The 16,318-nt window shown below is 52.3% G+C and overlaps 1 protein-coding gene and 1 long non-coding RNA gene across 6 annotated transcripts in view; one reads left to right on the top strand and one right to left on the bottom strand.

Moving 5' to 3' along the window:
* Nucleotides 1–16,318, top strand: part of Nav1 (neuron navigator 1) — a 263,326-nt gene that overhangs the window by 93,151 nt on the left and 153,857 nt on the right. For all 5 annotated transcript variants that reach the window (XM_052737052.1, XM_052737051.1, XM_052737050.1 and 2 more), the window contains one exon: nucleotides 10,686–11,489. In XM_052737052.1, coding sequence (XP_052593012.1) covers nucleotides 10,686–11,489 — 804 coding nt within the window. The remainder of the gene's footprint in view (nucleotides 1–10,685; nucleotides 11,490–16,318) is intronic.
* Nucleotides 195–10,723, bottom strand: LOC128109730 (uncharacterized). Its single transcript, XR_008217913.1, has 2 exons — nucleotides 1,272–10,723; nucleotides 195–431 (listed from the first exon to the last, which is right to left on the bottom strand). It is a non-coding gene; the product is annotated as an uncharacterized LOC128109730 (long non-coding RNA).

Here is a 16,318-nt window from a genome sequence, read left to right as displayed (position 1 = left end):
TCCCATTGTTGCCCTGGGCCAGGCCCTCCCCACATTCCCCCTACTAGAGGTGTGTGTGTGTGGGGGGGGGGGCTCTACACAGTGTTTGCCACTTTGAGTTTTCCAAATACAACACGTAGGGTTGAGAATGCCTAGTTTCCCTGTGCTAAGAAAACCAAGGCCTCTGCCTGCCCAACCCCAGAAGGACTTCATAGTCAACATCAACCCTTTAATTAAACATTTGCTATGTGCCAGGTACATTTTAGAAGTTTGAGCAAAATAGGCAAAAGCTTCCGTCCCTGTGGGGTTCATGATGTAGTTGGGAGCTGTTCAGCACATAGCCTACAGCACACAGCAGTACAGGGTCCACAGAGCATCCTGGAGATGCTTCAGCTCTGGCTTGTGTGTCCTGTCCCAGAGATGAGAGGCAGAGCTCCAGCCTCATGACTCCCCTGAAATGACAAGCAACAGTAGTGCCACACAGTTCCAGGTTACAGCCCATCATGGCGGAGAAGTTGAGCCATCAGGAGCTCGGAGCAGTTACCGGAGAGCAGTGAATGCATACACACTTGTGCTCAGCCTTCCCTTCTAGCTACCTATACAGTCCAGGAACTCCTGCCCAAGAATCAATCCCACCCACAATGAAGATGGGTCTTTTCATACCCCGTGGGTGTGTCCAGAGGCCCGTCTCCCAGGTGAATCTAACTTTTGGTCAATTTGACGACACCACCACAAGTAGTCTAGGGCCATGCCCCTCTGTCTGGAGTCCTTGCTACTGGGAAGATGAGTAGCGAATAGATGAGCTAGTGATAGACTCTTCTCGGTGCTTTTCCTGGGAGTGACACCCCTGTCCTCATCCCCGGACCCTGTCTCCCTTGGACTTGGCTTCATCCTGATGGCTGTAGGGAGATTGGCTCTCTAACTGCAGACAACTGCTTCAGCTTTCTTTTCTAGAAACCCCAGTCCCTTGTTTAGCTATTGTGGACCAGTGAACCATGGGGAAGGCCTGAGCATAAGAGATGGCCTGATTCTTAGGAATCTCCCCCAGACAGGCCTCTGTCTTGCCCAGCAAAGTCTGCCCAGCCTCCTTAGTATTCTCTACTGTGATCTTTCTGGAAATCTTTACCAGCGTAGGTAAAGACCTGCAGGTGCTCTGTCCCAAGGAGTCAAAGCTGTGCTTGTCTCAGTACCTCACAGAAACTGCAACAGATCCTCCCACATCCCACATGGCCCCTTTGGCAAGAGGATTAGAGCTCCTGGCTCTGCCCCTCAGGGCCACCTAGTAGACTTACACAGAAGGCACTTCAGGACAAGCACCTGAAGAGTAAGGCAACAGACACAGGAGTCACGGACAGTAGGCACTGTTTTCCATCCTGTGTGCGACCCTTGGGAGCAGGAGTCCCAGACGTCAGAGGAAACTAAGGTAGGATCAGTGAGTTCCATGTCTCTCATCCCAGAGCAGGCAAAGCCCTGGGAACAGGAAAAAGTCAAGAAATAGCTGACTATACCTTCTGTTTTGTTTTTTTGTTTGTTTTGTTTTTTGTTTGTTTGTTTTTGTTTTGAGACAGGATCTCAATATGTAGCAGTGGCTAGCCTGGAACTTGCTATGTAGATAGACCAGGCTGTCCTGGAACTCACAAGAGACCTGCCTGCCTCTGACTCCCAAGTGTTGGAATTAAAAGACACAAGCCACCACACCAGGCTGTACTTTATTTTAAGGATTTCACTGATACAAAAAGAGGATGTTCTGCAGTGTAAACGGGGGGTCAAAGAGCTAAGGGAACTTCCAAGAAGAACTCAGCCTCCGTGGAAGCTGGAGCAGGGAATGTGGAGCCTGAGACGCCATACTAAACAGGTCCAGCCAGGAGCAGGATGCTGTGAGCTCACTGCATCCTTCCTGCTGTAGAGGCTGGGTTCATGTGGAGGCAGGAGGAAGCAGCAGGCTACCCGGGGATAAAACAGGACTCTGAGAAGGTGAAGTTCTCATCTCGGCTCTGAAAGCCCCACCCACTGCACCGAGAACTATTTCTAGGATTTGCAGAGCTTTTTTCCTGTGCCAAGTAATTGCCAGTGATACCGGTTAAAAATAATTGAAATATGAGTCCCTCTGTTGAATGCTGTGTCTTATTGAGAAACCTAACAAAAACTCTAATAAAGCTCGGAGGTGTCAGTGAGAGCAGCCACAGAGTGAGAGTGTCTTCTCTTCAGACAGTGCTTGCTCAGGTGTCTCTAGGCCATGTCTTGTTAAGGCAGGTTGCAGTTTTTTTTTTTTATTCACACAGTTATCTTTAACTGTTTGAAGCTCCTGAACTTCCTTATGAAACTGATGGACATTATGTCTCAGCGAAAAATGGCCAACATCTGGGCATGTGGCCGATATTTGGTGACTTGGTCTACTGACCTCCTAAATCTGGTCTGTGGATACAGATCACAAAGTTATTTCTGTGGTAGGATGTCATCAGTTGGGTTGGCAAGACAACCTCAGCTGTGGGCCTTGTGTTTTCACTGTTTGGGGGTTTACTTGGCCTTCAGTGAGGCAATAGGGCTTATTACAAATAGGTCAGTTATTTCCTGAGGGAAAATGTTGTATAAGACTATCTCAGAGGTCCCATGTAACCTTGTGATTCAGCAGTGTGAGACACGGAATGTGTCTGCTTTGACTCTGGGTTAGACCATAAAAAAAGGGTACATGGCAAGTAGTTTGCCTGTTCATAGTGAACGTGTAGTCTCTCTCTCTCTCTCTCTCTCTCTCTCTCTCTCTCTCTCTCTCTCTCCCTCTCTGTCTCTGTCTGTCTCTCTGTCTCTGTCTCTCTCTCTCTCTCTCCTCTCCCTTTGCTTGCCTGAAGTTTCCTATCTCATGCCCATAGTTGCCACGACAACCAATCTAGGCTGGTCTTAGTCTATGGACCGTGTAATCTAGGCAATGCAGAGCTCACCTGAGGCTCAGTGTGCAAGAACCATTGTATCTGTGTGTATGGGACAGTTGCTACAGTAATATATAGGGCACATAATATACATGTGGAAACATCTGGACTTCATGTTGACCAGAGAAGCAAGGGGATGTGGTTTTCAATGAGTACAATTTCAGAAAGAGTGCCCTAGATTAGGTATTTCTTCCTGCTTTTCCCCGCTGGAAGTCTTAAGAGCAGGGGAAGTGGAGATTCCATACCCTCTCGCCTACCTAATTTACAGGACCAGTGGAGGTGCAGAGAAAACAGGCATCTAATGCCATGTAGCAAGTCCAGAAGAGAACCCAGGACCTCCAAGATGTGAGATTAGGGTAAACCCTAATCTCAAGCTTGTGGAGGTTGTTAGGGTCACTGGAATTGAGAAGGACAGAACTCATGAAGCTGAGGCAAGAAAGAGACTAGCTGTACTGTACGTCACTTCCTCTATCCACAGGATGGTCCATCCCCCCCCTCCCCCGCCCACCCGCTCTCTCTCCTCTCCCTGGATTCAGTGGGCCAGCCTTACTGTGACTGTGAGCCTAGATCCACTCTAATCGCTGGGGCAGCAAGTGTAGGGTTACAGGATCTCATCAATAGGACCATGGGATTTCATGTTAAAAGGGCTCCATGCTGCTTGGAACAGTATGCAGCATGAAGCAAATCAGCTACAGCTGCAGGTGGCTGAAGGACATTGTGGAAGGTTGTAGGACCCTAACCGACTGGCATTCAAAGTCTAACTATCTCGGGTACCCCCAGGATGGTTTTGGGCAAGTTTCTTTCTCCATTAAATGAAGACAATGGTACTTCCTGACTCATAGGGTTTATGAAATAAGGTACATAATGTGTGTAAGAGGGCCCCTGGTACCCAGTTCCTGTAGGATCACCTGTCCTCAGTTCAGCAAGCCTCAGTACGTTATCACCGTCTGCCTTACGTAGGAGGCTTTCAATTCAGTGGGGGAAGAGGGTCTGGCCCCGGGATGCAAGTAAGCAGAATATGACTGCATAGCCCTTGACTACAGTCAGCAGGTAGGAAAGGCACAAAGTTGTGTGGGACTGTCAAAGAAGGCTGAGCAAGGAGGCCTTGCAAGACGTGTTGGACCTGAACACATATAGAGAAAGGCCAGGCAGAGCGGAGGTACAGGCGTGCGTTAGACCTGGACAGAGGCAAGGAGGAAAGCGAGGGAGCCAGGAGGTGATGCCAGAGCTGTGAAGGGCTTGTGTACTGGTCAGCACAGGCCTGTGTGGCAGCCAGGCCCCAGGGGGTGGGGTGGTCCTTACCTGCAAGGCCACCCAGACCACCAAGTTAGAGATCCTCTTCCTGCAGATCACAGAGCTGTAGCTATGAGGGGAGGAGGGCCTCCCCCTGCAGATCCTGAATCCACACCTCCCACCTCCAGGACAGCCCTCTGAGAACTAGCCACCAGGAAGAAAGGTCCCATGCTCAGGCATGGGGTCCAGAACACCCAGGCAAGAACAATTAATAGCAGCCCAGCCCTGAGCTAGGTTCTGCTGGCCCCAGACATTCTAGCCTTGGGATTCCTGAGGAGCCTATGGCTGGAGGAGGGGCCTGTCCTCTGCCCTTACACACCAGATCTGGAGCAGGCTCTCTTGAACAGCCCTCAACCCCTGTTACCTCAGGTTCTACAGACCCCTGGAAGAGGGTCAGTGCCTCCCTAGACTCAAGGAGATGTCTAGTTGGCTTCAGATCCCGTCTCCTGGTGTGACCGGAAATGACTTGGTTTTCTTCTCCAGGCCTCCCCGCTCCTTTCTGTACCATCCCTGCCCTGTCAGAGCTCAGAGGAGGGGAAGGCCATGCCGGGAGTTCTAAGGAATGTGTGCTGCAGCTTAGGGTTGATCCACATTTCTGTCCTCTTGGGATTGGGGCAGGGGCAGATTGGAGGTTGGCTGAGGTCTAGAACCCTGGTTCTATTACCAGCTTCCAGCTTGCCAAGCCTCATTTTTGTCTAGTAGGCAGGCAGCAGGCCAATCTAAGAGGACTTTCTGGGGGTATAAGCATGCTGGGGTGTTGTGTGACATCACTGTGTCCATTATTGAATTTTCTTGTCCACACAGGAGTAAATGGTGAACTCTAGTCCTAGTTTAGTACTAATGCGTGTGCCAGACAGGCTGGGCTGTGAGAATACCTCGGACACGCTTGCCCCTTTCTCTCAGAAGTGCAGAAAATCTCCCCCATACCTCTGAACGCAGCAGAAGTTTGGGGGCATGAGGTAGCCTCATAGCTAGATGTCCCAAGGTCATTCCCTGAAGATATGGCTTTCCCCGCGAAGGGGACAAAGACAGAGCCTCCTGTCCTAAGGCCACAGAGAAGTGAGAAAAGATGTTGCTGGACCCCCGCCATCCCAGAGGCCTGGCTTCCACTCCACACTCCAGCTGTGCTGTCTCTCACCACAGGGTACTGAGAGGTCACCCCTGTTTACAGGCCCCACACATCTGTTCTGAGTCACGCATTCATTCATTTCATTAGCCGTCATTCACCAAATATTCCTGAGAACCCACTATGCGCACAGGACTTTGATGGCCTTTGAGGACAAGTTCAACCAAAAAATGGATTCTTGAGGAACACAAATAAACGCATGATGAATGATGGCCACAGATGTGAGGAAATCATTACAGAGGCTGCAGTGAGCTGTGGGGAGGGTCGGGGTGCCATCCTTAAAGGAGAAGCATTCTCCTTCACCAGGGGTTGAGGAGAGCCGGGTTTGATGGCATGCGGGTAATTTCAGCATTCAGAAAAGACTAAGGCATGAGGATAATAAGTTCAAGGCTAGCCTGGTGAGAGCCTGTCGTAACAACAGCAAAAGAAAGCCTACAGTGGTGAATGCCTTTAATCCCAGCACATTGAGGTGGCGGGGAGGCCGGGGACCCACAGAGAGAGACAGGAGGATCTCTGAGTTTGAGGCCAGCCTGGTCTACAAATCAAGTTCCAGGACAAAAATAAAATAAACAGAGAGAGAGAGAGAGAGAGAGAGAGAGAGAGAGAGAGAGAGAGAGAGAGAGAGAGAGAGAGAGAGAGAGAGAGATTCCTATCCAAGAGTTGTACTGGCCAAAAACCTTGGGGAAATATTCTTGATCCCTCTCTCTCCTACACACCCACATGTAGCCAAAGAGCAAATCCTAATGGTTCCAAAGTGTACCATTGCTGACCACTTCTCATGACCGCCATCCCCGCCACCATCATCTTTCAGCTGGATTCACCGCTTCAACCAATGACCCCAACAATTTGCCTCCACCTAAGACTCAAAGTGATCTTTTCCAAGGGGAAACCAGGTCTCTCCCTGGCCTGCAGTGTTATTCCGAATGACAAGTCCTTATATGAAGACCTAGAAGGCCCCATGCCCCGCCTCCTAGCACACCTCTCACTCTCTTTCTGCAGCGTCCCTTTCTTGTCTGGCCGAGGTTTTATCTTCCTTGCTGTCTTTGAAACATATCAGGAATTTCTTATTTCCATTTTTTTCTCCTTAGCATTTTTTTATATTGATTTTATGTGTGTCTGTGGGAGGCCAGACGATAACTTTCAGGAGTCAGTTCTGTCATGTGGATTCTGGGAATGGACCCCGGGTTGTCAGGCTTAGGGGCAGGAGCGCTTTTCCACTGGACTATCTTGCTGGCCCCTCCTTAGTGCTTTTAAGTAGCTGGTATCTCTGGCTAATTTGCTGTCTTGCCCATTTGAATATAAACTCCACAAGGACAAGAGTTTTTGGTTTTGTGATCCACTAAATCCCCCAGCAGCTAGCCCAGCTGACCTGAACCAGCGTGAGCAATGGGGAGGGGCTTTCTAGAGACTTGGTGTTTAAACATCAGCTGTTTCCACAGCCTCTAGCATGGCCTTGCCCACATTCTGAGTCCTCACTGAGGGACTGAGTGACATAGAGAAATGACCTGGTAGAAGGAAGTGAGGAGCAATAGATTTTACAGAATCTTCCTGGGAAGTGACAAGCAGGCACTTCACAGGAGGATGAGCCCAGAAAGCCTTAAAGAAAGAGCTTGTCACTCTTGGGGTTGATGGCACCCCCAGCCCTAGCCCAGAATGGATAGGCTAGGCTTGTAGTCACGTGGTTGCGTTTTCAGTCCTTGATCTCTGGATCCTGACTGTGGGCACAGAAACAAGTACTACCTGTCCCCGAACTCTGTCCTGTGCTGTGTGGGGAGCAAAGTGTGGACTTCTCTGCCCCCTCCTGTCTCCCTCACACTCCCTTCTTCCAAGGTCACCTTTCAAGGTCATCAGGGCAGGACCAGTCTAGCTCTCGTGTCTACCTTCTTCTCTCTTCCCTCCAGCTCCACTAACATTAGCCCAACAGGCAGAGCCTCAGACCATCGCCCCCTCACCCTGGGTTACAGCATTTCTAGTCACAGGGGTGTGAGAACGTCAAGTCCCACAGCATGCCTGGCCCTGGCCCTAGGCCTACATCTTCATTCCTCAAATTGCTTCAAGATAATAGTCAACAAATATGGTCAAATTACACAGTCCATTTCCACTACAGAAACTGGCAGAAATGGAGTATCGAGCTTGTTTTAGGACATCGAGGGACTGAAGATACAGATGATTCCAAACCAGCCTCTTTTCCCACCTCCCCAGGAACTGACGGGAACCAGTCCTCACATAAGGTTACTGACATCAGCAGCACCCTCCTCCGTCTGCCCAGCCCATTAATGATCGTTGGTCTCAATGCAATGAACCATTTGAGCCCTGGCATTTTGGCAGGGTAGCAAAGTGGGGAAATGACTGAGTAGGAGGGGCTCAGGGTTGTGATCTCGGGGATAGTATGACATGGCAGAACCCCCTCTTTTGAGGAATCGCTGTAGGAAAGGCTCTGTACATATCGGCTTTATCGACGGATGCCAGAATGGCTGTTGCCACGGCAGCAGAGCATTCGCACTCCAGGAGAGAATGGTTGGGAAACTCAGGGGATGTGAAAAGAATAAAAAAGGGGGAGATGGAGGTAGAGGTGGTATTAGGGAGCCTTGGAGTATTCCAAGATGCCAAGATAGTGTTTAAAGGGACCACCACCTGGCCATGGCAAGACCCTTTCAAGACAGGAGGAGGACTGGCAGTGAGTTAATTCATGACAATGTGCATAGATAGTATTTTACATCTCAGAACCTGACAGGTGATGTGCTGGGAGGTGAGTGGGAGGGAGAAGGATCCAGACTTAGACAGCAGGAAGGGGCGGTGCCTCTCTTCTGATAAGAACAGATACCAACTTGATTTCAGCCAAAAGTCTGAGGAGTGATCTTTCCTTTATCTGCTCTGTCTTCTTCTAACGAGAAGCAGAATTTCAGGGGCTGTTTATTGAAAGGAGAAAAGGGACTTGAGATTTGGGGAATATGATATCCCATGAGAGAAGTCGCAGAGGAACAAAGAGGATACAGAGAAGAGGAAGAACTAAGCTAACACATGGAATCGAATAAGGGAGTGAGACAACATGGAGGAAGGAAGGTCAGGTCCCGGGGGCAGTAGGCATCCGGAGCAAAGGAAACACAGGTGGACAGACAGATCAGCACATGGACTAGGGTTTCATAAACTGCTGAAGGTTTTACTACAGATATGGACACCAGAGACAAGGGCTCAGGTTAAGCCAGGCGTTTTGGCTGCAGCAGTAGACGTGGGTGGATGGACCTAGTGTTGTTCAGTCAGGACTGTAATTAGCCAATTTCATTAGCTAAGGCAGAGATGAATTTACATGCAGGGGGAAAAACTATCAACAACAACCAAGAACTTGGTAAATCAGCCCATAGGTATCCTTTGGTTTCTAAATTGCAATTTTAGAGAAAGCAACATTTCCACGGGATTGAATCAGGGAAATCTCGACTAAATTTCAAGATGACAGGTGGATAAGAATGAGGACTTTAAAAACGATGGTTTGTCTGTAACCCCAGCACTCAGGGGACTGAGGCAGGAGAATCTCAAGATCTAGTTGTTTGTGACACTGTTACAAATAGTCTGTGGGATGAGAGATGCTCTTTCTCTTGCTTGAACTAGGAGCTTATTTCAGGTAGAAGCATGAGGATCTGTGTGTTTTTTGACCAGCTTCAACTTGCTTGTTTCCTCCATGGACTCACAGTCTTGACTCTGCCTCTGTGTTTCCTAAGATCTGGACTCAGGGCCTCTGAACACTGTCTTCCTGGCCAATCTCTTCCTGAGGCAGTACCTCTTGTCATTCCTGTGAGGAGAACACATACCCATGCCTGCCTTCCTGAGATAAATGTGCTCGACACTTCATTTTCACAGGGACAAAGTTATTTCCCCAAGTCTTGGGTTGTCTGCCTTGTATTCCCTCGAGGCCAGACCCTCCATCTCTCTTTGGCTCTCTGAGGCCAGCTGAAAGCCCACAGCTCTCGCCAAACAGCTCTCTGCCCAATAACTCCCGTTCTCAGTACTGCGCTAGACATGGCCTCTCTGCTCTAGTCCCTGTCCTAGAAAGGTTAATAGACTCTCAACTGGGACCGAGGAAGTTAGAGTATCTTGGGCTCTGGTCAGCACCTGATGTCCAGCATTTAGACCTCAGAGTCCTTTAACCATCAACACCTACCCTGGGCTAGTGTGGCACTTGGAGAGCTCCTATTCGGATGGGACCGACATATCCAGGATCTTTTTCATTGGTTCTACAGCTCTGCAGAGGGACCAATGCCAAGTCTCTTTGGAGTCCTTAGGTTTCAAAGCCCCTTTACCTATGAAGCTGTGTTATAACCACTGTAGGAGCGACAGACAGCAAGAAGGCTTCAATGACTTTGACAAGGTCATGTGATCAAGTAGAATGGGGACTCAGACTCCTGCTCCCAAGGGTTAGCCCCTTCCTTTTACATCCCAGCCCCGCTTCCCTGTCAACCCTGAGCCCTGTTTAAACCACCCTGTCCCGTACTGTGCCCCTTACCTTCTGGGCTTATGAGGGCAACTGTGCCCTAGAGGAACTGAAGGTACCAAGAGAGTTTTCCTAGGGGGAAACCCGAAGGTGGTTTGTGGGAACTTCCCTCAGGCTCTGCCGGTTTCTACCCAAGACCCCACCGGGCAACTCTCTGTCCTGTGTCCACAGATACCCTTTCTCAATACCTTTACCTGAGTCCCTAAATCTCCTCCACGGATACATTTTCCCAGATGCAGCAGGAAACCACATACCCCACCTCTCTGCAGCAAGCAAGGAAAAAAACTGGTGGGATCCTTTCTGTGCCCCCAGGGCTCAGCTCACAGACACCTCCCCCTCCCGAGCCAGAAATAGACACACTCTCTCCCCTACCTCCCTCCCCTTGCGCACACTCCACCCCTCCTCCTGTTTGCTCCCCGCCTCCCCCCTCCCCTTCTTCGCTGGGAGCTGCAGCCCGCAGCCTCTCCGCGAGCTGGAAGGAGGAGTGTAGTGAGGGCGCTGCCCGGGAGTGTGTGCGGCCCTCAGCACAGATCGGCCGCCGGGGACTTAGACGAGATCCCAGCATCGCAGCACGTCCCCGCTTCGATGGAGCCTCCGGGCTTCCATCCTTCCTTTGACTGATTTAAATTTTTTAATTTATATTCTCCCTGCCCCGCCCCTTTTCCTTCGACCCCGCCCCATCTCCCGCTATTTCCTTGCCTTTTCCTCTTCCCGGGCTTCCTTCCCTGCATCTCTTTTCCCTTTCGCCCTCTGCTCGCCCCCTTGCTCCCTCCCCTTCCTCTCCCCTTCCTCCGCGGTTTCTTCCGTCTCCCCCCTCCCCACTCCGCCCCCTCCTCTCCCGGCGCTCCCGCCTCCTTCCCCCGCCCCGTGCCTGCAGACGCGCGGATCGTCCATGCGCTCCTGGCAGGCAGAATGCTGGGCAGCAGCGTCAAGAGCGTGCAGCCCGAGGTGGAGCTGAGCGGCGGCAGCGGCAGCGGCGGCGACGAGGGCGCGGACGAGCCTCGGGGAGCCAGCAGAAAGGCGGCCGCGGCGGACGGCAGAGGCATGCTGCCCAAGCGCGCCAAGGCGGCGGTCGGCGGTGGCAGTATGGCCAAGGCCAGCGCAGCAGAGCTGAAGGTCTTCAAGTCCGGCAGCGTGGACAGCCGTGTCCCCGGTGGGCCGCCGGCCTCCAACCTGCGCAAACAGAAGTCACTCACCAACCTCTCGTTTCTCACGGACTCCGAGAAAAAGCTGCAGCTGTATGAGCCTGAGTGGAGCGATGATATGGCCAAGGCACCCAAAGGTTTGGGCAAATTGGGGCCCAAGGGCCGCGAGGCTCCTCTAATGTCCAAGACACTGTCCAAATCAGAGCACTCGCTCTTTCAGCCCAAAGGAGCCCCCGCGAGCGGCGGCGCCAAGACCCCACTGGCTCCGCTAGCGCCCAGCCTAGGCAAACCCAGTCGGATTCCTCGCGGACCCTATGCGGAGGTCAAGCCTCTCAGTAAGGCGCCTGAGGCAGCGGTGAGCGACGATGGCAAATCGGATGACGAGCTGCTTTCCAGCAAGGCTAAGGCGCAAAAGGGCTCAGGGACTGTGCCCTCAGCCAAGGGCCAGGAGGAGCGGGCCTTCCTCAAGGTGGACCCCGAGCTCGTGGTAACCGTGCTGGGCGACCTGGAGCAGCTGCTCTTCAGCCAGATGCTGGGTAAGTCTTGCCGCCCCGCCCCACCCCGCCCCTGGTTTTCTCCTGGCCCGCTGCAGGGAGAGGTGGGGAAAGGGAAGCTTCCTCCCTTTCCCCTTATATGATTACCGGCCAGGTTAGGAGGGGCATGACTGCCCAGATGTGCAGAGCTGGCCTACCTCCAGCTGTGTCTGGCTAATTAATGCATGTCTTAAAGATGTCGCTGGTGGTAGCCTGGGCTCTGCTGTGGCCTGTCGGAGGTGAGGGTGGACAATGGGGGCGCGGGGACTTCGGTTCTCAGAAACCATTAGCTCCCCTGAATTTTGAAGTCCAGAGTCCTAATATGGCAAACCACGGTGAGGTTGGTAGAGACACTAGCTGAGGAGTGGTCTGCGGTGGATAACACAGCATCCAGAATTGCTAGGAGAGCATTGGTAAGAGCCCAGATCTAGAGCACAGATGTAGGGAGAGCAGATGTGAGGGCCAGTTGGTCTTTGGAGCAGAGCTGAGGCTCCACTTCCTCTGTGGACCCCGGGTGGGAGCTTGAATCGGATTTCCCGGGTGTGGGGGACCTGGCAACAAGAAGTGTCTGGGGCCAGGGAGGCGGGCGGGCAGCCAGCTGCGCGCATCTGGAGGCGTCCTTTTCCTCAGCCCCAAGCAACCACCACCCCATCCCCCTAAGTGTTTTAGGAAAGGTCTGGGCTTTTGCGCGGAGGCTCCCGAGAAGCCTTTGCCCTTTGGCTAATGAAAGCCAAGCTGGCGGGAAGGGAGGAACAAAGCTTCCTCGATGGAGGAAGCTGGAGCGCTGCTCCATTGTTCTCCAAGCCTGAACAGTCCGAGGAAAAAACCCGGAGCCAGCCCGGGAATCGTGCTTTCTTTCTGTAGAGCCCCTGTCCTCAAACAGGGATATATGGAGGATGTGCCTGACGGGGAGGCTTCAGTGCCTCGGAAGCTTACACCGGCAATACAGGGGCTGCGGGAGGTCGGCCGCGAGCCACCTTGGGTGCACGGACTTGTTGCAGTGGATGGGATGTGGATCCTCAGGCGCCGGAGCCCAGGGACCCCATCTTCTTGGGTACCTTGCAGGCCCGGACCAGCTCTGCTGGGGGCTGGGAAGGGGCGTGTCGTGAGCGTGTGAAGGGGCGGGGCCGAGAGGAGGGTAGCGGTCCGAGTGACCGGATGGATGGATGGATGGATGGAGGTAGGAGCGGGTGCTCGCCCAAGGCCCCTGGAGAATGCTGAAGGAAACCTGTTCAGACTGCTGCAGTCTTCCTGAGACATCCCCGCCTGTGGTGTGGTGAGGGTCTGGTGAACAAGGATTTCGCCTCTGACAGACAGAGTCTGGTGAACGAGGATTCCGCCTCTGACACGGATGGCCTTTGCAGAGGCAGTCAGGGAACTGGACAAGGGCACAGGGAGGGAAGGAGCCTTGTCCATTTAGAAAGCTGCCCCCCAAACTCGATGGACAGTGAAAAGGGGGGATGGGATGGAGTATGCAGAAGTGACAGGCGGAAGTGCCACCCTTGTTGCCTGCTATCAGAGGCCCTGCCCTCAAGGAGCTTGCCATTCAATGAGCTTAGACAGATAATAAGGAAAACAAAACGCTAGGCACCAGGAGGCCTGTTCTAGAGAGGGGCTGAGGAGGGAGGCCTCTCTGAAGAAGGTGGTCATGGGATTGTGACTGAGACATGAGGCTATCTTGTATTGAACATACCCTGAGAGAATGAGAGAACTGAGGGAGAAAGGGCCTTCATATGCTTTGGGCAGGGGAAGATGAGTGTGGCCAGGACAGGTAGAGGGCACAGCCCCATTTTCAAGGTCAGAGCTTCCTCTATTTGGGGTGGGTTAGCTAAGCCCTCCGTAATCAAGGCATTTCCCACACTGCCCATCAAAGGCCTCTTAGTTGCTTCTCAAGATGGGTCACCACAGACACTCTGGCAGATGGTCCTAGGGCTGGCTAGGGGCAGGAGGGGAAAAGGAGCCAAGCTATAGTGCCTTATACCTTCCTGTTCAGCTGTCATTTCCCCAAGCGCACTTCCACAAGACCACTCAACAATTATAGGGTGACAGGGGTACTCCCTTTCTAGCTGGGCAGATGCTGGACCACAATGCGAGGGCCTGTCTCCTGAGCTGAAGAATGCATTTCCTTCTGCATCCTCAGTTACAGCTCTTCCATGGGGGACCCAAGAGGAGAAGGGGCCCACCGGTGTGGAGGGGTCTGAGGAAGGTGATGTGTACTGGTTCTGGGCCAGGAGAGCAGTTTTCAGAGCAGGCCTCATGGAGGCTAAGGAGCTTCACTCTCAGATGGAGGGGAGAGGTGGGAAGTCTGCAGAGGTAGTGCTGTACTGCCTCCAGCTGAGAAGATCAAGACAGGGTGGCATCAGGCCCCAGGATACCCTCTGGCATCAGATGATGGGGAGGCATTTGGAGACTCTAGGCAAAGCCTTTTCTCTGTGTGAAGATGAGGTAGAGGGCACACTATCCAGGAGTAAGGGGGATAGTAGAATGATTGGCATCCCAGGGCCTGTACACGTGTGCCCTGTGTCAGAGGAACCTGGTGTGGGGCAGAGTGGCATCTGGAGAGAATCCTGCTGTGATTTCTCCCCATGGCTAATGTCATGGAGTTTTTGCTCTGGCCCATGAGGTCCAGTACCAGCTTATAATACTTCCCTAGTACCATCTCAGTCCCAAATTCCCAAGCAAATGGCAGGGAGGTGGGGCAGGCAGCCCCAAATAAGAACCTTTCTAGAATAAAGGGGAAGAACTGAAATCTGATCATCCTTTCCCCAAAACTCAGCTGGGGCCCAGATGATCTAAACAGCCTCTCTCTGTCCCTTCCCTAACCTGAAAGCTGCCAAGTAACCAGGGTTCCCCTGGAGAGCCCTGGAAACTTAGAAGGCTGAGGGTGAGCCTCAGGAGAAACAGGCCAGTTCCAGTACCTTATGAGATAGCTTTGACTCTGGAGCAAGTCCACCAGACCAGCTCTGGGGCGAAGCAGAAACTAATATTCCCAACTCCTTGTCCAAGAGTCCTAAGTTCTGGTTCCTCCCCTGGGGCTCAGTTTCCCCATATATGAGTGAAGAGGCCCCTCCCATTGCTCATCCTATCAGTGTGGGACAGTGATTAGACCCTGTAAACATCCCAGGTGGATTAAAGAGCGCTTATATTAACATAGAGAAGTTAAAATTACAGTTATATCCCAAACCATACCTCAGCTCATCAGCCCTCTGTCTAAAGATTCAAACAAAGTCAGTCTGTTGACTCCCCAAACATTCAGCTGCCCCCACCATTCAGCCCTCCAGGAAAGAATGGACAGAGTAAAACAATTAAGGTGGTCCAAGGTCAAGGTCTGAAAGAACCCAGGATCTTGGAGTTCCTAGTCCCGTTTCTTCACAGAAGGTGTCTGGCATCCAAGGAGGGGTTTCCATGACAACACTTCTCTGCCCTCAGAAGCACAGACCAAATAGAATAGAGGAAGAAAGACAGGAAGCTATCCATTTCTAAGGCCCCTGGGCTTTGGGGAGGAGGGCTGGGAAAGGGTTGCTTCATGGATTTGCTTTGAGTGCTGTGGGATGACCTGTTTTCACACATACTTTCTTCTTTGGTACCCTGGTGGGGAGTGGAGATGTGACTCCATAACCACTGCCCAGAGCAGGCAGGTGTGTGTGCGTGTAAGCTCACCCAGCAGGTGTGTGTGTGTGTGTGTGTATGTGTGTGTGTGTGTGTTACGTGTGTGTGTGTGTGTGTGTGTGTGTTACGTGTGTGTGCAAGATCACCCAGCAGGGGTGTGTGGGGTGTGTGGGGGGGGGTGTGGGGGGGTGTGGGGGGGTGTGTGCAAACCTACCCAGCAGGCAAGTTGTGTGTGTGTGTGTGTGTGTGTTACGTGTGTATGCAAGCTCACCCAGCAGGCAAGTTGTGTGTGTGTGTGTGTGTGTTACGTGTGTATGCAAGCTCACCCAGCAGGCAGGTGTGTGTGTGTGTGTGCGCGCGCGTGTGCGCGCTTGTGCTCAAGCTCACCCAGTACCAGAAGCTCCACTCAAAGGCATGTGGTGATTCCAGGAACTCTATGAGGCCTGGGAAGAGTGTGGCCAACCCTTCCTTCTGCCGTTCCCTGAAAAGTGGCATTTGGGCTAGAGGGGACTTTGGGAATTGCAGGTCCAGGGCTTGTGGCAGCATGCAGGGCCAGCCAGTGAACATGCTCGTGTGGAATAGGAGTCGACACCAGATCTTGGGCCTCAGGGCCTCCTGCCTTCCACTGAGAAGACCATTTCTTTCTCTGTCACATTTAGGATGTTTTCATCCAAGTCTCTAGGCTTGGGTCTCCACCAAAGGATGGATGGGAGGTCCTGTTCCTCTGCTCTGGCCATTGCTTTGTCCTGATCGCTGAGACTGAAGCTGGTCTCCTCATAAGACAGCCTGGGTTCTGTGTCTCAGAGAGGAAGAGCTGGATGAGGAGGTCTTAGGGGTAGGCTCTCTACCTTGGGGAGGAGGTTCAAGGGGGGCAGAAGTGCCCAGAGCTGCTCTGATTCCCCCAAATCATGTCCAGGATGATATTCTTTCCCATCACTGACTACAAGCCCAGACTATAAGCATCTCTAGTCTTAAATGAAGCAGGACTAAGCCATCTAGGAACCTGGCAGATATTTTCTGATACTTTCTTCTTGTTTTACCTGTCTGTCCTGTGCCCGAGCTACTCCTGGGGTTGTCATCAGCCTCTACCTGCCCTCTGTTCCGAGCTGCCCAGCAACTCCTCCTCCCCTGCTGTCCTCTGTCTTTCCCTCCCCTGCAATGCTCTGTCCATATTCTCATTGCCACTTCTCTAGCCTCTGACCCAGGGGTTGATGATGCAGGGG

This window comes from Peromyscus californicus, unplaced genomic scaffold, assembly GCF_007827085.1.
Source record: "Peromyscus californicus insignis strain IS unplaced genomic scaffold, ASM782708v3 Scaffold_14__1_contigs__length_90479793_seg_2, whole genome shotgun sequence".
Lineage (NCBI taxonomy): Eukaryota > Metazoa > Chordata > Mammalia > Rodentia > Cricetidae > Peromyscus > Peromyscus californicus.
This window is presented reverse-complemented; position numbering and strand designations above follow the sequence as displayed.